Consider the following 22,569-nt stretch of genomic DNA (forward strand, 5'->3'; position numbering starts at 1 on the left):
AGCTGATGAAAACGCGATGCTTAAATTTCGTCCACGTCCATAACACATTAGACGTATACGAATTAACCATCCAGGAAAAACGGGGCTACACTGTTCATCGTCGAATTATCGTCTCTGGTCTTACTAATAAAAACTAATGAAGCACAAACAGAGCGGCTTTTGATCGGCCGTATAGCGTACAGGTCGTGCCGAGAGGGAAGAGAAAGGGTTAGAGCGGAAAGGAGAGAGAAAGAGGGACGAGGACGAGGCCCAGTAACCGAGGGAAGTTAGTTTCGTATCGAAACCGGTCGTTTTCGCAGGTTAATTTCATCCGTGTATATGTGTACTTAATATTATACCTTTTTTCTGTGTCTACGTGCTACCGTACCGTATATTCTTTGATCGTCGTTTCTAATAAGCAACTATGCGATGTATCGAACGTGATATTACATTCCTTGCGATTTCGAGCTTATTTAATTCATTGTTTGAGGAACCCGCATTATCTTCCTTTGCTTCTACCACTCTAGCAATTCTCTCGAATCGAGAAACAATATTGGAGTAATTTTATCTTGCCGCTTAGAGTGCTGCCATCTACGGCAATGACGCTATTTTTTAATGGTTCCGCAGAATGTACTTGATAATTGTAGAGTTGAAGGATTTTCATGAAAATATTTCGAGGGAATACTTTGCTGCTTCTATAGAATATTGTCCTTTCCTCTTTGAATGTATATATTCTATTTTATTATGTTTTATATTCTAGTGATATTTTGGTGTATTTTATCCTAGTGTATTTTTTATGTTTAACGTAAATATTTCCATCTTACCAAGAAATGCGACGAGTGCAGCTGAATACCACTCAATATAAATTTTACATTCTATGGGCATCTTGCAACATTAAATCAACCTATTTACTGAGAGAAAAATTAAGCTAATACAGTGTAGCGACAAAGATAATTTTTAATGGTATATCGTATCGTCGGGAACAAACTCGACACCCTGTAGATCGAAATGTCTGTCACGGCAATTAACATTAAATCCATGCTGCGGCACACGCATTTTATTCGCTCGTATCTTTGATTTGTGGATTTACGACGAGGTCTGTTTAACGCGAATCTGCATCTGCGTCTCGTTTTAATGATGCATTCATCGTGCTATAAAATCATCGATTTATGCATCACGTCACTGTTAAGTCTTAGCTCCCACGTTGAGAACGAACTACGGGTTATGCGACGAGAAATATGAAGAAATATGAATTCCTTAGCGAATATTAATCACGCTACGTGCTTTCAGTTACTTTCATAACGTAATCGTGCTTTTCTATCGTTAACAAATTTCTGTTTATTAGAACGAAGAGTGCTACAAAAGTTGGAAAACCATTTCATAGATATTCGTAGAATTCTACATTATATCGTGCTCGTTTATAGCGTTCCTTCGGCTCAATTTTAGAAGCGATTATCGTTCGCTCTAAATCGACTCGCAGCAACACCACCGTCGATAGGCTAAGTGTAGCAAACAGACAACTGATACAATAAATAGGTAGAGCAAGAGATTATCGTTATAGCGTTTAGAATAGAATAGGAACAGCTGTTTACATGATTCACCGTCCAGTCTTTTCGGCGCTGTTCTCCGTATCCTTCGCAGATCCCGGTCAGAATCCCGGCACTCAATTAGTAAAAGAACACTCACCGTATCGCGAGATACTAATCCCACACTTCTATGGGAACTTTTTTTACGCGTGACCTCCCACCCACACACACATATACATACACACGCACGGTGCTACGGAGGGAAAGAAAAAGGAAACGCGCAGGCGCGATCGCTTGCGACTAAAATCGCGGCGTTTCTCCCCCTCCGGCCGTCGGAGAGCCGTGTTGCTGTCACATTTTTCGATTCCAACACACTCTCTCACGTGTGTACCTCTCACCCACTGTTTCCACTTTTGCCACTGAATTCAAGGCGAGACGACGAATTGGACGATCGAGTCCGCCGGTAGCCGACAACTTTTTCAGAGAACAAAAAGACCGAGGATGACCGTCGAAGACGAGAAGGATAGGAAAGCAACACACGAACAAGCTCCGACGTTCGCGCCGGACGAAGCGGAAGCCGGCTTGTGGAGTTCGCTAGAGTCCCCTCGTGTGGAGTTGCCGGCCATTCGGCCGATCTCGGATACTTTCGGATTCGTTCGGTTCACAGTGCTTCCGTCATTCGTGTATCGTCGGTAACGTGAGTATCGTCTTTACCTTTAGTAGGTTTCGTTGGTTGGATTAAAAGTTAAATAGGAAGTTTGTATGAAATTTTCTTTATAAAAAAGTTAACCTGCAACTAGAACGACTAAACGTTTTGTTACATTCAAATTTCTCTTTGAGGTGATCATTGTGGTATATATGTATTACAGTTAAGAGAAAGCGTACGAACGTATATACTCCTAGACTGTTCGATAATTAATTAAAGCTCGATCGAACCTAAACTAGTTGCTAAAGTAATAAAGATTTAATTATCTACTAATTGGTCAGTTATCGGTGAAGGAAATAGCGGTATTTTATCGCGAGATAGGTTGCCAGAGCAGTGTCCAGTTCGAGCATAAACTTCCTTGTCGTGTTTCGAGATATCGAACCGGCAACGATTCTTTTTCAAGTTTCTCCCGCCTTTTCCTTCGTAACGCGAATGTCATTATTAATTTACAGCCTGTAGCGAGCAATCGCTGGACGCGGATGTGTACGAGCAAGCTCGACAGGAACGACCGATGAGTAATGGTTCGTCCGTCAATTATAAATACGATTTCAGTTCGTTGCGCAACAAAGTTTAGTATTAACCTGACTGTCCATTTATCTTTGCCGGTTTATTTTATATTTACATCGGCGTGATGCATCGATTAGTTTATCTATTGTTGAATTAATCCCTCGTTTATTATTACAGCTGCTTATCGTCGCTCGCATTCGATCCTACGTGACTATCAACTTGGCCAATTTTATCTCGCACAGGGATGCGAGTGCCTTTCACAGTTTCCTGTTGTTTATCGTCGCTGTTATTAGCTGTTTTTTACGCTCCTGCTTGTTTTTCCTGTTGCATGTCGCAAAATTTGAATAAATTAGGCAAACGATTGTTCGCGTCGAATACACGCGCGAAGGCGACGCGTGAATGGAGACTCGCCATATTGATTTCAACGATGAAGCAAACCTCGTTCAGGATGGTCGCGGATGCCTGAATCTCTCTTCTTTGTGTCTTGAAGTCGTCGACCTTTTTGTACACGGATATAGTACACATTCAGCAGAATATTTAACAAAAGTGAGATTTAAGAATGTTACACTCTCTCGTTTCTTTATATATATTCTCCACATTCTTCGTATGATCCGTGTCTTATAAATTCAAATTTAATAAACAGATTTCTCCGCAATTTTTCATCGATCTATGTTAAGTTAGAATACTTCACGGAATACGCGAGACCAGAGCAAATCGTATTCAGCGTTTCCACGATCCATCCGGTGTCAGTTCCACGCGTGGAACAGTTGCTTCTACATTTTCTAACGCGTCAGAGAAATCGAAACGTGAGATGGATCCAGTTCGCGGAATTATGGAGCATGCATCGTGACATTGTCCAGAGTTATTGCGATCTACTCGTTGCAAGCTGTATCCAGCGACCGGATACAAGTATTCAGTCCATTCGCACGAACCAGGAGCACTCGCTGATCTATTTATTCAGCCAGGCTGAAGGTAATCGTGATACGAGATAAGCGAACGATGTTGTCCTCGATAAAAGAAGACTCCGTCGTATACTCCGTTTCACCATCTTTTTCGCTTGATCTCGAATATCGAGAAACGTTTGAGTGCTTTTTTCAGGATTTTTTCCAGTAAATTCAACGAGTTAAACGAACGTGTTAAACCTTTTAAATTCGCATACAGTTTTTATCTAGTTGCTGTACGAGTGATAAGTTTCCGTGAAATTAGTTGGCATTAATAATCCGTTATCGCACGGTCACGAGGAAAAAAAAACTTTTTCCAAGGCTCCGATGTTTCAACTCCGACCGCTCAATAATTGGTCACATGAACATAATGTAAATTTAACAGCGGCACGGTTCTGTATAGAGCACAATGCCGATGTATAACTCATGTTTAATGCAAGAGTCAGACGCGTCAGCGTGCGATATTACAATACCGGTCGAGGCCGATTTCCTGATTTTCGATGGTGTTTTGGAGCGATCGTTCAATGCCATCGCATCCTGCCACTAAATCGAATCTCGAGTGCCGAAACATTGTCCTATAACCCTCAACAGTTTGCAGTAATTTCATCAGTTTCGAACGATATCAACAAACATGCTTTCCGATTCCATTATACATTCAATATCACAAATACTAACAAAAATTAATCCTCTGTTAATTCATGAATCTATTCGATCCATCTGTTCTTTTCAATTAATACAATTACAATTACGTACGATTGCGTTTAACCCCATCAAGAGACTCCGCAATCACTTAAACTCTCCTAGTCGACGACAGACCCAATGAAATATAGTTCCCACGACAGAGATAAGCTTCCTGGCCGATAATCGAGCCGCGATTGCACCGATTAAAGTCCGTGCCTTAGCGCCTTTTGCTTATTCAAATTGCTGTCCAGAAGCTGCTCCATCGGACTCTGATGGTCGTGTTGGAACGCGTCTTATCTGGTTATCAGACCGAGTTACCAAGCTCTGTCGAGCTTTACTCCATCGTAAAAATATTTGCAAACGAACGTGGAGAGGCGTCGACGTCGCGACGCGAAGGTGCATTGAACTCAAAAGACGCGGCAATCGGCTAAGTATATTTGGACGCTGGGTACGAGGAGAATTTAACGCGTGGCTGAACTTGCGGCACGGATAATAGGATGTAAGTGTTTGCTTCCGGTCGTAGTTTTAATTCACCTCCATGGGATGGTGGTCTTTTCCGCCGCGAAATCGTCGATTACTCTCGAATGCCTGCTGCGTCATCCATTCGGAACGGAAATTCTGATGGCCGATGGTCTTTGAACAATGAACACGTGGGAGAATTTTGTGACGAGCGTAATGAAAATCGAAGATAATGTTCGTGCGAACGTAATCTTGTTCTATGGCAGCGTTTGAAAGTATTTTATATCATAGAAATGAAAATAATAAAGAGGAAGCATTAAGTCGACTTTACTCGAGAATAAGGAGGTTTAAAACCATGGTTATACAAAGGTATTACTTTGTCCCATTTTCAAAGCTTCGTTATGATACGACTTGGGATGACTCGAATCACTCAAGCATATTCTTGTATACATTATTCATACGAATATATCATATTTTGCATACTTCTTTATACACCACGGATGCAGTCTCTACAAAGAAATTCGCAATTTTATTTTCAACGTTTACATCAGTCTCTTACCCATCTTTTTAAAATTCAATATTTAACATTTTGAGAAAGTTCTTCCAAGCAGAAAATTAAATACCGATCAGTCTCAGTCTTACTTATCCTACGTGCATCTTTGGATATTAATATAATATAAAAATATACATTGAATCTAACGTCGTCAGATCACTCTGGTATTCTCGATTTCCCACAAAGCGACCCGTGAACGAAGAATGGCATCTGGTAACACGTCTTTCCTTCGATCAGAGAGTCCAATCAGCAACGGTGATTGCACGAACTGTTGGCACGCGTATCTAGCTAAACGCGAACTGGTTCATTATACCACAGTAGCCATAGATCACACAGATAAATACATTTGTGTCTTAATGCTTGGACAAGCGAGGTCGTCGCGTACCTTTCACCTCCCTGTGTTCATGATATACACACATAACCATGCGTGTCCCCAATGCCGCAATACTATGCTGGCTACAAATTTGCTTGGTAATTAACCAATTAGTGGAACATTGCTAATTGACTGATTAAGTACCCACTCGTCGGGAACTAGATTGATACTGATGCGGTCGGTGCCCGCGTGCATTAACGTCGCCAGGAACGTGGCTGGTTGCCGTTCATGCCGAAAATGTACATCAAACGCATGAAAAACTCTACTTCATTTATAAACAAAGCAGAAAAAAAAAAAAATAAAAAGGAAGAAACCAAAAAAAAAAAACAGCAAGATTTTTATCATTTTGAGAAAACTTCTATACGAAGTAATTCAACGCTATATTTCATCCGGTGAATCAGCCGAATAAAATTTTCCCAGTGCGCGCTACGTTTACTTTATATATTCAAAAATCACATTCCACCGGTCGATTCGACAGTTCCCTTTCCATTTCCCTGTTTTCTAATCTCGATTACCATCGTGGCGATAACAGAACGCTATCACGAGCGAAAGAGACTCGGAATAAAAACGATCCAGTGTCCACCTGTTTTTCTATCATTTTCGACTCCTCTCTGCTATGTTTCGTCCTGTTCGAACGAAGACGAGATCCGCGAGCACGCAAAAATCGATTACCTGTCCATTTCACGTCCGTTCACGACGTTCACACGTATATATAAATACAAGTACACGAAGCACCGTCGAGCTGAACCATGCGATTTTGAATCGGTAGAACCAAGAGGAATCCGGAATAATTCAAAAGATAATCCGATAGCGCGGTTATAATTTGAAAGATGGTGTTTGAGTTTCCCGGGCTGGCCCCGACTACGCGTATGCATTCATTCATTCGCCCTAACTACGAATAGCCCTGCACCACCTAGTAGCTTCCGGTCGAGCACGTGCGCGTGTTCACTCGCTCGCTCGCTTGGATCGCGCGATCGTGCACTCGCCGACGTATGCTGCCATGTATTTGGATAGAACTGCTGCCGGCTATATTCCCTGATTGGGGCCGGCCAAGCTTCCTGCTGCCTTGCCTCCTGCTTTGCATACCTAACTACGGAGGCGAATTCCTCGCCCGAGACAACCGGGATCGCTCGGTTCAGCTTAATTTCTAGCTTAAACCGAGTTATCTCATAACTATAGCCGGCGTGCACTTTTCAACAGTTTCCACGTGCTCGGGAAAACCTACATTCACTCAGCGTTAATCCTTCTCGTTCGACCGTCGAACGAGAATCGTTGCTTTGTCGGCGACGCGCGGAATTTTCGTGCTACTGTTCTCTTTAACCTTTGTTTGCGTTTCGAAGCTTCGAAACGTAGGAAGTATTTGTGCGTCTTTTCCATTGTTGGTATCGTTGTATCGTCGTTGAAAGGTCTATCACGACGCTTCTGTCATTCGTACGGCGGGGAAGAGAATTTTCGATGATATTTTAGTCGGCAGCGTCGGAAACACAGTCACTGACGTCGTCATGCCAAAGAGAATCCGCGAGCTTGCTTCCACGAGAAAAAATACGATCATGCTTTTAGAGGAAATACTATACGTTCGAGCGTGCAGCAAACGGTAATAGCGTCAGATGCATCCTCGATTTCGTGTTTCTCAAAGAATCGTTTTTGATGGTGGCTGTCAGTGGCGCGACAGTCATTGCCGTTTAAACAGTCCTTGATATACACTGAACTTTTCATCTATGTCAAGTACCATTTCTGCCATTAATAGACAAAGTATAGTATAAGGATATGTCGAAAATCCACTTTAGTAAGAAAAAATAAAATTCTATGTCGTGAGACGCTACAAAATAGGTCAATTTGACGGCTTTATCAAATACCGTGACGTGTATAACGGTGTATGTAGCTTATACATGACAGTCGGTCAAAACTTATTTGACAGAGAACACGTTGATTTACGAGAAAGATGTACGTAGCAACGGTACAAGCAAAGATAGATTGAAACTTTGTACGCTAGCATGGATTTCTAGCTCCTTGTCATCCTAGCCTTTCAAACCTGAAAAACCTGATCACTGATAGACGAAGCATTCAGGTTTTAGTTTTCAGTCGATATCTTGCAACCCGTGTTGCAAGATTCTATTTCCGAGCCGTAGATGAAAGTTGGTTCTTTTACGACTATCCATTCACTGTTAATTCACTTACGAAACACTCGCACTGTACATACATTTAATCATCTCGATACTTGTTACGGATAAGCTACGCGATTACATCGCGAGTCACCTGATTATATATTCTTCAGGAAATGACACGTGTGACACATTCCAAATATCCATATCCTTTTGCTCGATCTTAAACACGCATTCACGCGTGCTCGAGAAGCCTGTCGGACTTGTCCCGAGCTGTGTCAACGTCTGTTAACTTCCGTGTACTTTTATCAGATTAAATTTAAGTCCGTAGCGTGACCGTGCACTCGAACGAAGGATAAAATCGCCACGTAGAAATTTCACGATTCCCTTCCGAGCGGCTGAAAATCACGGGATGGCAATAAATCGAATTAATATAACGCTATCTGGCCGAAGGAAAAAGCGAAGGTGTCGCGCGTAATTACCGGATTGCCGATAATTAAGGCACGCCAGCAGAGCACCTGGAATTTAAAAGTTAAATTGTGTTTCGCTCATGAATTATGCATTCGCGGCCGAAGCTTGCTGATTGCACGGGAACTTTGATCTTCCTGTTACATCGTATCGGAGAAACGATCGTAAGAAGATCGCTGATTCGGTGCACCTTTAATTGCTCGTCCGTGTAACCGTCCATGAGATTTCTCGCTTCGTTCGTCCTTCGCTCACGAGCTTCGGCGTTTTCGTCTGCTCGAGTGTCCTTTTTCTTTCGAATATTAATCGTAAGAATCGTTTGAAGCGATTAAATACCACGGAAATAATATTTCGGCGAACGTGCGTTAATTTCGAGGTTGACTTTCCGCGCGAGTTTTCACTTCTGCCATTTTGGTTCCTTGTGTTTCGATTCGAACGAAGGGACAAAGTTACGAATTCGACAATACACCGGTTCGTTTAGACGCTATTGTGGATTGAAGCGAACAAATTACTGTATTGGAATGCGGCACGCGGCAGGCATTGACAAATTTTAAAAAATAAATTGAAAACCGATGGTGTACGTAATAGTAATCCACGTGATGTATTTCAGTATTCCCCATTTTTTCATTTGTACGCAAAGTTTGTTTCAATTTGGATTGCTTAACAACTCCTATATATTATATTACATATTTTATTTCGCTTAAATTGTATTTTCTGTAAATTTAATTAAATCGAATGTTCCATGCAATCGAGTCACCTGATTTTTAATATACAGCCTGTATAATCATCCCATTTTACGCATAGTGTTTTATACAGACAAGATTTTATTTAAAACGAGGCGCAAATAATTCCCGCCACCTATAAATCACACACCCTACAGGAACGTTCTCTAATAGTTTCGAACAATCCTCTTTTAACCCCCTGGCGCGAGTAGATCCCGTTCATTTAATCACGCTCACAGTCATTTAATTAAATATCCTCGAAGCTGGCCTTTATCGTCGAATATCCGTATCGCGAACGATGGGAAACGTTTTCCATTTTAATTATAGAACCTTTGACTCAGTTGGCGCGTAAGTGCATGGCGAGCCAACAGACGCGAAAGAACGTTTTAAATTGTGAAAACCATTATTTTCGCTTCAATTAGGAGAAAAACGTCCGGATACTGTTCCTGGATTCTGTGTGTGCATGTCAATCGACCAAGATTCGCATTTAACTTTCGCGAACAAAGTGGTCCAGCGTAGAGCCGAGTTTGAGGAAGGAAGGACGTGGTCTTCGAGTGACACTTCGTTTCGACGTGAAATCGTAGTCGACAAGGGATCAACTATACGCTCACAGATTTCGAGGGAAAAGACGCTTTGCAAAAACTTGGCCTACTCGAATTACATTAAGATGAATTCTACCGCCGGTTCAGCTCCATGTTATTTTAAGCATCGTTGAAAAGAAGTTATTACCATCTTCGTCGAACTCGTTAAATTCCGGGTTAAGCAACCGCCCGACCTTTCGACGCGACTTTGTTCGCTTTGACGATCTACTATGCTCGGAATAACGCGTTTGAATCTTCTTACTGTTACTGGCTCTCGAGAACGCTAGTTTCACCACAACATCTCGTCCAGCGCTATTAAGGAAGAATTTGCCGATGATTTATAGGATATTCTTTGGCTTTAAATCAAAATATCCTGCAGAATCCTTTTTCTGAAACGAATTACTCGTATCTTTGTTTCTTGACGAGCCAATTTTTCCGTTACACCGAGTTACACTCTGTACAACGATAACCTTGTTTTTACGATATATAGGAGAAAATATTTTGCATAAAGCTTTTATCCTTTTTATGAAAATTTAACGTTCAGAGTGGACATACTCTATAGGAATATTCGTTTGACTGGTGCAACAAAGAGGAAGCAACGATTACAGTATGCGTCAGGAAGGCTACGAGGCACGTTGGTATCGATATTATCGAACGGCGCGTAACGTTGCTGCGTATAAAGCAGACGATATTGCGTACACGCATCACGAATCCCATTGTACCAGGAACGATGTCGCGAAATTGGCGACATCCTATCGACGAAGGTACTCTGTCAGTAGCGGGATGTAAATCACGAAGCCGCTTATGAAATCAGAATTCAACGCGGCGAAGAACTGAAAGAAGAGGAGAAAGAGGCAGCAGAAGAACGAAGGGGAGAGAAAAATGCATTCCACCCACGACGTTAAACCTTGACGACCGTGCAGGCGCGATTTACACTCGCAGTTTCGCTGTGGCAGATGAATCGAACGCGATTATCGATGCATCGCGGATGTAGCCTCCGCTTCGTTATAAACCTTACGATTTCGAAGCGAGATTTACAAAGCCTTGCATACCTTCTTTGCAGTCTGTTCTTTGATATCTTGCAGAATGATTTACGATATATTCAAAAGTCCTTGCAATCATAGCGAATATAAAATTGTACGAACAAATGTAACAAATTTGAAGCCTTCACAAGCGTATTGACATTTGATGCAACATTGTATCAATATTACTAAAATCGTGGCAAACAGGTGGACAGCGATACACGCTATCTTCTTGTTAAGTCAACAGATACGCAATATTACGTGAAATTTGAATTATTTATTTGAAATTTTATGGATAGTGCGTTTAAATTGGATATTATCGATCTGTTAACCGTTTTTAAACGTCATTGCTAATATCGATAACGATGGTCTCTCTGTCAATTTGGAAAAATCTCATTCTATCTTATTTATAGCTTTGAAACTGAATACGCGTGTCTAGATTCTCTATTTGTATACAATAAATAGTATAAATTAATAGAAACACGAGTTCCTGAAATAATCTCAAAGACTACAAGACAAATACATATTCCAGTTTCTGTAAAATCCCAAGACCACCAAAACGATGACGTAGAAATGGTCGATAATCACTCGACTTGTCGCGCTGACGAAGGTAATAACGTGTTTTCCCGAGCCCTATTAAAAGGTGGATCGCGAAGAACGAAGGTAATTCGGTGTATCACGAAAGGAGAAAAACGGAAGCCGGTTCCACAGGAATTTCGACGTCGTTAGGTGTAGAAGGCGGACTCTTCCGGTGGAACGCAAGCAACGAAAAATCGCCTTTACCGTGCGGCACAGACTTTTTCGACGACGTCTTTTACCCGGCATACCCAGCCCCCTGATGCACCGAGTACTGTGGCTAGTTCTCCCCCGCCCCCTCGCCCAAGGCACAAAGTCGTTTCGACAAATGGAACGTCCGCGCGATAGAGAAAATTGTACCGGCAATAATAAAGCGATACGACAAACGAAGGGGTCGAGGGGGATGAATAGAACCGTATAGAACCACCCCCTCTTTTGTCTGTAGCTCTATGTCTCCTACTGATACCACCGATAAGTCCAAATATTACATCCGCTTGTTTATCCTTCGAGATGTACCGTTTAATCTGATTGTATTTTTACCAGCGGGGGTTAGAACAGTCCTCGAGAATTATCTTCGGCCATTGCTTTTTCCCCTGATCGGTGCCACAGCCTCGAGAAATATTTTTCTTTCCCCTTTGGCTTCACGGTATGGCTATCGCGTACGATCCGCGAGTTTAAACCGACAGTAAAGAGCTTTTCGATGTTTTATTCATGCATTTCGCACAGTTCGTTATGGACTGTTAGGGGAATATTTTAAATTGCCAACAAACGTGTTTATGACGTTTTAAATATGTTGGCGATGGGAAGCTATTTAAATAATAACCCAGGCTAATGTATCGTAACAGTATACCACAGTTCATGTGGATTTCGAACTGTAACGTTCCTGTACTACACAATACGTTCCACGATGTTGATAAATTTGCGACCGGTAAGTGCGCAATTCAAACTTCCCACTTCTGAATACTATTAAACGAAAATTCGCGTTATGGCAGCGATTCAACTCTGCCGCGAGTTAAGCGAAACGACAAAACCTTGAATAATTCCTAGGGAAGTTCTCTCAAGAAGCGATTCGACTTCTCTGCAAGGTACGACGCGCTGATTTGTTAAATAGCGTAATTGCAAACGAAACGATTCAGAATCTATTTTTGAACTCGCTCCTTTCATTCTTATCCTTATAAACAAGAAGAGAGACGATAATATCTAATAATAATAACAATAATAATGATAATAAAGGTATATTATTACACGAACTTAATTCAAAAATCCACGCATTATCCATTCTACAGGGATACGAAATTTTGATGGTTTTCGCGAGAAGAATACTCGCTGAGAAAGAAGGCTGATCGCGAAATTGTGGGGTAATTTTATCGAAACAAGGGTACACCGTCATCGATGGTTAGAATCTAGCTGTTCTTCGATGGTTGTGGCCGCCAACGGCTTTTGACGGAATCAAAATATTTGTATTCATATCGGGTAGTGCGGTTCGAGGGTAAGTGGCTTTCTATGTAGGTAAAAGGAGGGTAAAGTACTCACGTTAGCGGTGTCGTCGAGTTTCCGCTTCCACGCATCGCTACGTTCGATTAGGGCGTTCCACTGCTCTGAAAGTTTGTTCACTTCCCGGCGAATACTGCGCGTCAATTCGCGTGCCTGTTCCTCTGCGCTTCTGTAACCCCTCGAATCACCATCCAATTCTCTTCCGGCTGAAATAGAACGTCAAACGTGAGCTTGATACCGGAACAACTTTCGAATCGACGCTAAATACGTCAGATCTTTCGCGATAGATAGCTTCGCTTTTATTAATGCAACACCGACGGCAACATGTATCGTAAAATTTCATTAATAATATTGGTTGAATCGTGCGACAGTTTCATTGATATGTATTGCGATTCATTTAATATCGATTCCAATGTTTAGAGAACATCGCCAGGATTTTATACAAACAAACTAGATATAAATAAACAAGACAACAAATGTGCAAATAAACAGACCGAAAATGTAAATAGGCAGACCGCAATGTCATTGGATGTAAAGCACAGTGTTTCAATAATTTTCGTATAGTAAACTTCGATGCCATTAGCAGACCCTATATATATATATTTCTGACGAAATCGAGCGATTGTAAAGTTATCGGAACGCGCTATTAATAATTCTTCGGAGCAATAACAATTTCACATAATTCCGGAGTTTGTCCAGGTTCTCGGCAAATTGAGAGCGCACCAATGAAAGAATCGATAACTCTTGATCTTGTTTCAATTTCCGTTTTCCAAAACGAAATTCGATGTTTATCACAGTTCGAAAAGTCCGTGCTTTTTCTCCATTTCAGATGGTAACAGCGGACGTAACGAAACGTAGAAATGACATTACCGCGTTTGTATCGCATGTATGACGTCGCGATGCCTAGGTTGTTCTATCGCCGGGAATTAATTGTCCTATGAATCACGCATCGTATCACGCGGGACAGTTTTTATGTGCATGTTTAGCATTGATAACGCCTACCAACCGTACCTGTTCGTTGCATCCCTATCTGCCGCGTGTTATGATGATTTATGTTTATGGTGCCAGCTGCCCTTTGCCCCGTCACTCGGTTCCGTAGTTACTCGTTCGATTCCCGATTCATCGATCGAAATATGCGCCACACCGAGAAAAAGGTAAACCTTCGTGCTTTTCACGAGCTCGTTTTTCGTTCTCTTTTCATACTTGTTCCCATTTCGTGATGAACGACGGGCGAAAATTACGCAGTGATGCCGCGATGAAAATTATTACGTCGGGTAATAAATATGGTTTCTGTGTTTAATTTCTTGAACATGGAATTTGTGCACTCGTTGTTTCACACTGCATCGAAGTCTATTTAATGTAAATATCTTACGGAAGAATTTCCACAATAATTTCGTATTAATTGTAAATCGTATAATCACCAACTGCATAGTATTTATTCGTAATTTTTAACTCTTAATGGCTATCGTAGATGAAGTTTCTCGTCCTGTGAATTTTCCTTTAACGTTATTGTCCTCAATGCATAATACTATATCGCAATTGTAGGATCTTTACTACAATTAGTTTATTTACAATAAATGGATTAAACAGATGTTGGTTAAACAGGAAACGATGGTTATTTAACACGAACTAATCACAGTAACGTATTATAATTAAGACAAGTAGATAGTTATTTTGCAACTCTCGTCACCACGGATCCGCGGATTACACTCTCTCGACAACGCAATTCGCACTCACTGACTTCTCGATTCACAATCTCAACTCACTGCCCAACTTCTCAACTAACACTGATTGTTAATTCGTCTTTCTCCCTTAGCATCCCTTTGTCTTTTGTCTTAGCCCCACCACGCACGTGTTTCGCAACCGCTCGTGGCCAGGGTCACGCAGGCCTTTTCCGCGAAACTATTCGATTGAAGGTCCGACGATACATTGTTGGGCCTGTTGGCACTTCGGCTTTCTCGCGATATTGTTTACAGTTCGCCCGAAATCTCTTAGACCTTTCGTTCACGATACTACACGATGTTATGACTCGTATTGTTGTGCCTTGGAGTGCCAACGTTGTTTTGGTTTGCTAGGTTCAAAGGTAAACGAACTCCGGACAAAACATTATCGCCGTTATTTGTAATCGTCAACCGGAGTTACATCTGAACTTTTTGTAATACCACCGATCGATACAAATAGACGAACGTGGTCTCTAGGACGAATCATTGTAACGAGTCGTACAGTCGAATAACGAGCGTAGAGTCGAACAGTAGCATCGAGAGAGCAACGATTACGACCAGTATATACTATTTCTGTATTTGTATTTAAAGTGATTTTAATATAATCGACTATTACAATTTTATCATACGTCTCTTTAATGAACCAACACGTACGTGATAATTCGCCTCAGTTATCTAGAGCTATTATGGAAAACAATTTTTTTAAGTGTTAATTCTCGTTTAATTTGATCGATTCTTTTAATCTCCTAGTTCGCAGCCGACGTTACTATTTAGTTGGAGATGCTCCAAGCATAGTATTCAGAAACATTGTGCAGCGCATAGTAAAGACGACGACATCGATAGGTTGGTAGAAACTCGTATTCGAAGAACGCGATTGAAAAGTCGAAACAGGTAGCAACATGGTCTAAATCAAGACGATCGCGGATCGCTAAAGAGACATCACCACGAGAAAAACACCTGGAAACTATTTTCACCGAATCGAATTAGGCGGTCGTGTTCTTCATCGGTAAGCCATCCATTCAACAGTTACCACATTCGATTTCCAGTCACGTACACCCTCGTTTTTCTCACTTTTCTCTTTTTTTTTTATTTTTTTTCTCTCCATTCTATAGACTCGTATTCCACCGACAGCTTTCATCCCTCGATGGTTTCTGTTCGGTCGTTTCCCACTTGGCTGTTGTTTCAGAAACTGACCACTGAGTTTATGTAATTCCTCTTTCTCCTTTGAACAAATTCTCTGCTTTGTTACCCGATAATTAATATCAAGTTATCTTTCTGCGGTCTACCAGAAAGCTTAATGCAATATTTGCAAAGCAAAATGTTTATTCTGATATTTAACGTATAAAACTAATCGTACATTCTTCTTCTCAATAAAGAGACGGAAACAAAAAAGAGACATTTGAACACTTCTGAAATTAGAATTACGATGATTCAACGACAGCTACGTTTTAGCAATTTTACTTCTAGCGAAAACACATCTCTTTCCCCGCGAAAATATAAATCCGAACGTAGAGTTTTCACAAAATACGCTAGAAGAAGAGAAACGGAGCGCTGCAAACCGTTTCTAAAGATCCATCTATCAAACAGCGTTCCCAGCCACACACACACAATCAGTTCAGTGCCTTCTATTCTCGCAACGAATGACCAGAAAATTTCCCATCCATCAATCGTGAGAGGTAAGAGCTCCCAATCCGTTCAAGACGTTCGCGTTATGTTACACAAGCTTGCTGCCATGCTAGGAATACGTATGATCGTGTTCAATGTAAGTTAATCAACAAGAAGAGTAGAAAAAGATAGATAGTTAGAGAGAAGAAGAAGCGACACGGTGAATGTCACGAAGCTGCGGATTCTGGATTCGATCGGAAACATCGGATCAGCGCCTCCTGTGCAAAGACAACCAGCGTTCGCTCGGTGCACGATTTCGGTCGCTCGACAGACAGTCACGTTCGATGAAACGTGCACGGCATCGAGCAGTCTCGGGCGTTGTCGTAACGTCAATAAATTTCAACCGATATAACACGCCGCATCACAGCACGCCGACACAGATCGTGCAACCAGCTCCTTGCTATCGAGTTGCCAGTTGGCCAGCTGCACGGATTTGGCCCGTGAAATCGAATCGAATCGAATAAGGGATCGAAGCGAAGCTCGGTGTTTCGCCGACTCAGAATCGCTATTCGCAATTTGTAACCTGCTTTCGGACCTGTACGCGCCACCGTCGATGATTTTGAGACGTCGATGAAGAGTCAGAGAAATATACGCTCGTGTATGATCGAAACTATCGAATTTCGAACTGCGTATTACAAAATGCGTGAAAATAAAATCGCGATGTTTGTGAAATTCTTTGTTTCGAATTTGGAAAGTGGAAGTAGGAAAGAGTATTGATATTACAAAGCGAGTAACGTTTCCCTGAGAAACTTTGGCAAGTTCTGGGTTAGAGTTTCCGATCTCCTGCGGGACGACTCTTCCAAACCTTACAAGTTTCACCAGTTACCGGGTACTTCGATACTTGTAACTCGATTGATACAGTCTCGCGGTTTCCCCGAGTGGTTTTCGTTAGCATTGACCGCGGAACTTTTCGTTTCGACGTTCGAACATCGAGAAACTGCATTATTCATCGTTTAACGGTATCGAACTATTCTATCGGAGAATCGAGATGTTCGACTCGGATGGAATTTACATGTATTTTGTTTTTCTTTCTTTAAGAAGCTAATTTACAGAAGGAACAATTAAGGAAGATACGAGGGACCGTGTTCTTGCGTTGTTCCAACGAGAATAAAAACGAGAAGCGTAGTCTTTTGTTTGGCGGACACAGTACCAGGACGGTGGCGTTTGTTTCGTTCGCTTAATAGACGAGCCTCATTTTCTGGCAAGAACTTTGCTGAATCCTTCTCGGTCAAATAACCATAAATTCCGTGTTTCACGTTTCTTAATAATCCCGGTTTCGAGAGGGTGGAATTATCTAAATGAAATATTCAAGAGGGACCACGGTTACACGTCCGCCGCGGTTATTGTACGTGAAAGCCGGTGACAAGAACGAATGAAGCTCGTTTCCAAGGGCCGCTCTTGTTCCGTTGGCTTAAGTAAAAGGTGGAAAAAACGAGGAAGCGAAAGAGAAAACTTCTCGTATTTTATCAGCCCACTTAACAATCCCCTTCATTCCGCCGCGACAAACTGCCGCGAGGAGCCGCCCTTTGAAACTACAACTTTAATCAATTTTACCCTCTCTTACTCCATCCTGCTTTTAATCCTGAACGTTCTGCCTCCAAAACAGAGTACTCGATGCTCGTCGATGAATTAGGTCCACGTTTGTTTCTAACTCTATCGACAGAGAAGTCGATATCCTTTGATTTTTTTGCTCGATAAATTTATTTCGCTGAAGATGATTAGAGGAATGCAAACTTTTTAGCATTTAGCCAACCTTTCGCTTATTTATAATAATTCTTTTGAATAATTTCAGGTTATAATTTTCCAAACGTACAAAGCGAGCACAGGTCAACGCACCCTAGAACAGGCGATTCTTAATGTTCCAAAAGCCTCTCCTTTTTTCTTTCGTTATTCGGATTCGAGCTTACGACGAAAAGTCTGAATTCTTCTGGAGCAGATCGGTCTCCTTTTTCGTTCCTTTCCGTGGCTAATTGGTATGAAAAATAGCGGGAAGAAGAATGCCGGGAATTATTGGAATTGAAAGCTCTGCCGCGCCTCTTAATTACTAGGCCTGCACGCTATTGGCGAATTCAGTCGCGCATTCCGGACCAGTTCCGAGGAAACTAACGAACGTACTTGGCCGACTTTCTCTACACTTTCGCCAAAACTTTCGTCCCGTGCATTTCGTTTATTACATTCATTCCTTATCATCATTTTTCTGAACAGTTCTTTTTTTCTTTTTTTTTATTGTGAATTGCTTTGGTCGCGACGTATTCTCGTTTCGAAGATGGAAATTTCGTTAACGAGAAATATCGTTTAAGACACGTGTAAAAATTGTATACGGCGATATTCCTATCGATAAAATTTAATTTTCTATAATTTTAATTCTTTGATTTTCTTCCTTTTCTTATAAATTTCTTTATTCAGGACAGTTCTTGGTTCAGAAAAGAGAAGGGGGAGGACCGTTTAATTTCAACGACTAATTTCGTTTACTGAACCTTTCATTTAAATCGGTAACTAGGGCTGTTAAACTCGGCTTCACAAAGCTTTACTCGGCTTTACGAAGTCTTTAAACAGCTTTAAGAGACTCGAACTTGGTTATTTCTCCGAGTGCTTATAAAGCGTTCAAACACATTTCTTCGCAGGTTCGATATTAATTAGGAGCAACACAATTACTTTTTATTAATTGGATCTTTAATATTTCGATATTACTCGTGAACTTCTCGATCCAAGTTCTAATTACGAACTGGATGATGTTGTAATTAAAAATAATCACGTTTTCAGATTAATTAGCTTTGATGTTGTTTAAAAGTACCTCATAAGAGGATCTGCGATCTATTTAAGAAGATTTGTAATTATATTGAGATACTCTCAAGTTCAAACGCTTCTCGATTACACAAAACTTTTGTAACACGTCGTATTTTGTAATTAATCGTTCTCAATCGTATCTTTCTACGCCAATTGCAAATGTTTTAATCGATGATTTTAGCACAAAAATGATACAAGTGTACATTTTTCTAAAAAAAAATGTGCTAAATGCGAGATGGTAATAGATAAAGTTTGATTTTAAGTCTATTTTGTGTTTTGAAGTCTATCTGTATATATAATTTCTAAAACCTGTGATTCTTCTATCATAATGAAATTTGCTCCTCGTTGCTCACGTTGATACTTGGTTCATCTTGCACAATGATTTTACCAGCCGATAACATTAACGAATCGACATGTGACAAATTACAATACAAACGTTACTACGCAACTTATACGCTAATAGTTGTACAGCCGTTTTACCTGTACGGTTGAACTCGATGCAAATATCACAAACTCACCTTCAGAATCCGAAGTGTCAGACAGCGGTGGTTCGTTGGCGATGTACTGACGGCCACTCAGCAGGTTGTTCTCGACGATCGGTCGTTTGTCTTCGAGCTGCCTCCTGAAGCCGCGATGATCATCCTGCAACGCGCAAGAAAACGTCCACGTGAGAAGGAAGCATTCACGCTCGAGTTGTTCGTCGCTCGCTCGTACACTCGACGAGGTAAGTAGGCTAATTCGCGAAGCTTTAAACGGCAACGTCGAGAGCAACGGCAGAGCCATCGACGTCGTCTACATTTCGTCGCGTGCATTCGTAATTTCGTTTGACAAGACATCGTCGTGACGGCACGCGTCGCGCTGACGATTCCGCACCGCGAGCGGCTAACGAGGAGACGAAAGAAGAAAAAAGAAGGACGAAGAACAGGAAGAAAATGAGCTGCAACTTTCACGATATCGCGTAGCCTGACGGCTTCTCGTTAACGAGATTATCCTTTGCTCTCGCATCCGCGAGCCTCGAGAAAATTTAGACACCGAAACACGGTTTTTTGCCGTGCGTTCCTACGCTCGCGTCTATCTCGTTGGAAACGGCAACCAGCGATTTTTCCCCCACTTCTCGAGCACGGCCTCTTTTCTTTCGTACACTGTTTCCTCCCATCGTCGCCGGACTGGCAACACCGAGAGGGTGTGTCTTTCGAAGAGCACGTGAACGGCTCCTTTCAAACGACTCGGAATAATTTACCTACTTTCGTTGTTGCGACAACTGCAGATCCGCCTACATACACACATACGCACGCACACGCACAGCCAGATCCTTCAGCTTTCGGAGGGATGACGATGAAACGGTGCGTTATTAGCGCCGATTTAAACCTTCGTGTTCTCGCTTAGTCTCTCGCGGAATTATTTCGGCTGATGCGAAACTGCGGTTACGCGCATCTCCCGACATTTCTTTCGCGAATGCTTCTCCTTCTCGTTTCTATTTGTATTTACCTTTCACTCCGCGTTTAAACTCGTTTGACTCGCCGTTCCACTAGCAAAGGTATCGTAGGTGTGTAGATTAATCGTTGCCGGGAATGAAATTTCTATATTTCTTACAAATCTCAAACTCTGGGCAACTCGTTTTTTAATTAGAAAAATATTACCGCCATTTTATACGTCGGTTATTTTAATTTTCTCTATCGTCGCTGTGGAATAAAATTCTTTTTTCCGCGAGAGAAGGCATCAAACACCAGGAAAGAAGTCTAGCGGCTTTAATTCCTTATTTTCAATAAACCCGATAAAATCGTAAACATGGACACGCATACTGGCCGAAAGTATCACGTTCACGTGGAAAGTTATACAGCAACGCGTAATAACGAGCGATCAAGCGGTCCACTTCTTTCGTTTCTGTGCTATTCAAGCAGATTTCTTTTAGCTTTGTATCTTTTAGCTTTCAATTTCTTGTCTTCGTTTTCTTTTTCGAAATGAATTTTGTACATTATTGTTCGTATTCTATTAAATATTCATCCTCGAAATCATTGCTATTCAAGCGTGCTCTACTTGTACGAATCCACCAATCCTAGAATATCACAGTGTTTCAAGGATTCGAGTCTAAAAACGAATATGCAGAAGCTATATAGTTGACGAAGGATCTCGCGGAGAAATAAGGTCGATTTGTTAGCAACGAAATCGAGAACAACTAAAGCGTCGTTCGTTTAATTGAGCCACTAGACGTTTTCTAATTGGCCACGCCGAGATAATCGCCTTATCGTATTGGTTATCGGAATGACGGGTTAATTACGCAGGGTGCATCGTAGCGACGTATTCAGCGAGAGAGTAGCAGCACGTTGCATTCAATGTTGAGGGATTTCCATCATTGAAACGAGCATCGTCTATTTCACGAGGTCGTTAAAAAGCGTAATGATCGTTTCGTTCGTCTGTGTGCGCGCGTGAATACATGCTTCGTCCTCCCATCTAAATTTATAGATAACGATAGAAAATGGGCCAATTTTATAGCCACTTAAACTTATTTCCACCACTCTAACAATAGAACGTCTGCCAATGTGAAGCATCGATTTCGATGAAACTTACGCACTACGTGGATTTTATGTTACAGACTTCTGACAAGATTAACCGATCTTCGATTAAACAAAGAGATAATTTTGCAATATATATGTATATCCTAGCATTGTACAAAATTCTTACATCATCCACGTTACTGGTTTTACAATGGCAACCGAATATACACACTTTATACGCGTTGCTATTATAAGAAAGATTTTAACGCAGTGGAAAGTAACGTCGCGTATTATGCAACGAGTATTTGATTTAATCAACGGCACGTAATGTGAAAGAATTCGTGTCATCGTCATTCGATGATGTTCGAAGAACGACGAGAGAAATAAAATCGTATACAACATTGCATGATATTAAAAAATGCTATTGGTATCATAGGAGAATAATATTAAAAAATTATCATCGAAAAGAATTGTTGCTAAAATACAAATTTTGAATCTTACTTTGGATTAATGCATTGCGACCTTTTAAATTTAATGCTCGCTATGATCTACTGGTAGAACGAGAGAAACACCAAGTATTTTTATATTCATCTCTCAAGGTAAAATATTTCCATTTGCTAAATAGTGCAAGACTTTTACGCAACGCTGTATTAAAGAGACGGACGTTAAAAACGTCGTGGCGCATCTCGGAACACGCTTCCCGCGGCACGTGAAACTTTCCCAGACGCGCGATTAATTCTCGATAATTCGAGAAATATCGGTAATTAAAGAAACTCGGATTTGCCAGGATGGCCTGGAGAAATGGTGGCTCTTTGGCGCGTTCGCGATCGATACGCTCGTTGAAATCAATTCCCAGCTGCGATAATCGTCGTTTCGTGGCCCGATAATCGTCTCCCGTCACGGCTATTCCTTTTTGCCAGTCGTGTGTTCGATCGATTTCGCGTTAAGCAGCGCGATTCTGAGCCGGATCGTTACGTCCGAACAACGACGACCCGTTTACGACGAAACCGCGTTTTACGTATGCGCCATTCGAGGTGAGTCGTCGCCGATTTCACGCACGAATACGGTACGATAAAACAAGCCGCCGATATGTTGCGTGCCACACACAGCTATCGATTCCACGTTCCTCGATCGTCTAATGAATTCTATTCACGAACACGTATACCAGCGCGTGACATTTTCAGCCGATTTGATACTTCGACACACGTGTTATT

The 22,569-nt window shown here is 41.5% G+C and overlaps 1 protein-coding gene across 8 annotated transcripts in view; it reads right to left on the minus strand.

Annotated features, from left to right (window-relative positions):
• The window catches only part of LOC138182547 (dystrophin, isoforms A/C/F/G/H), a 439,773-nt gene that overhangs the window by 50,562 nt on the left and 366,642 nt on the right, over positions 1-22,569 (minus strand). For all 8 annotated transcript variants that reach the window (XM_069118516.1, XM_069118515.1, XM_069118511.1 and 5 more), the window contains 2 exons: positions 19,379-19,502; positions 12,727-12,893 (listed from right to left, as the gene is read on the minus strand). In XM_069118516.1, coding sequence (XP_068974617.1) covers positions 12,727-12,893; positions 19,379-19,502 — 291 coding nt within the window. The remainder of the gene's footprint in view (positions 1-12,726; positions 12,894-19,378; positions 19,503-22,569) is intronic.

This window comes from Bombus flavifrons, chromosome 8 (genome assembly GCF_040668555.2).
Source record: "Bombus flavifrons isolate JBK064 chromosome 8, iyBomFlav1_principal, whole genome shotgun sequence".
Lineage (NCBI taxonomy): Eukaryota > Metazoa > Arthropoda > Insecta > Hymenoptera > Apidae > Bombus > Bombus flavifrons.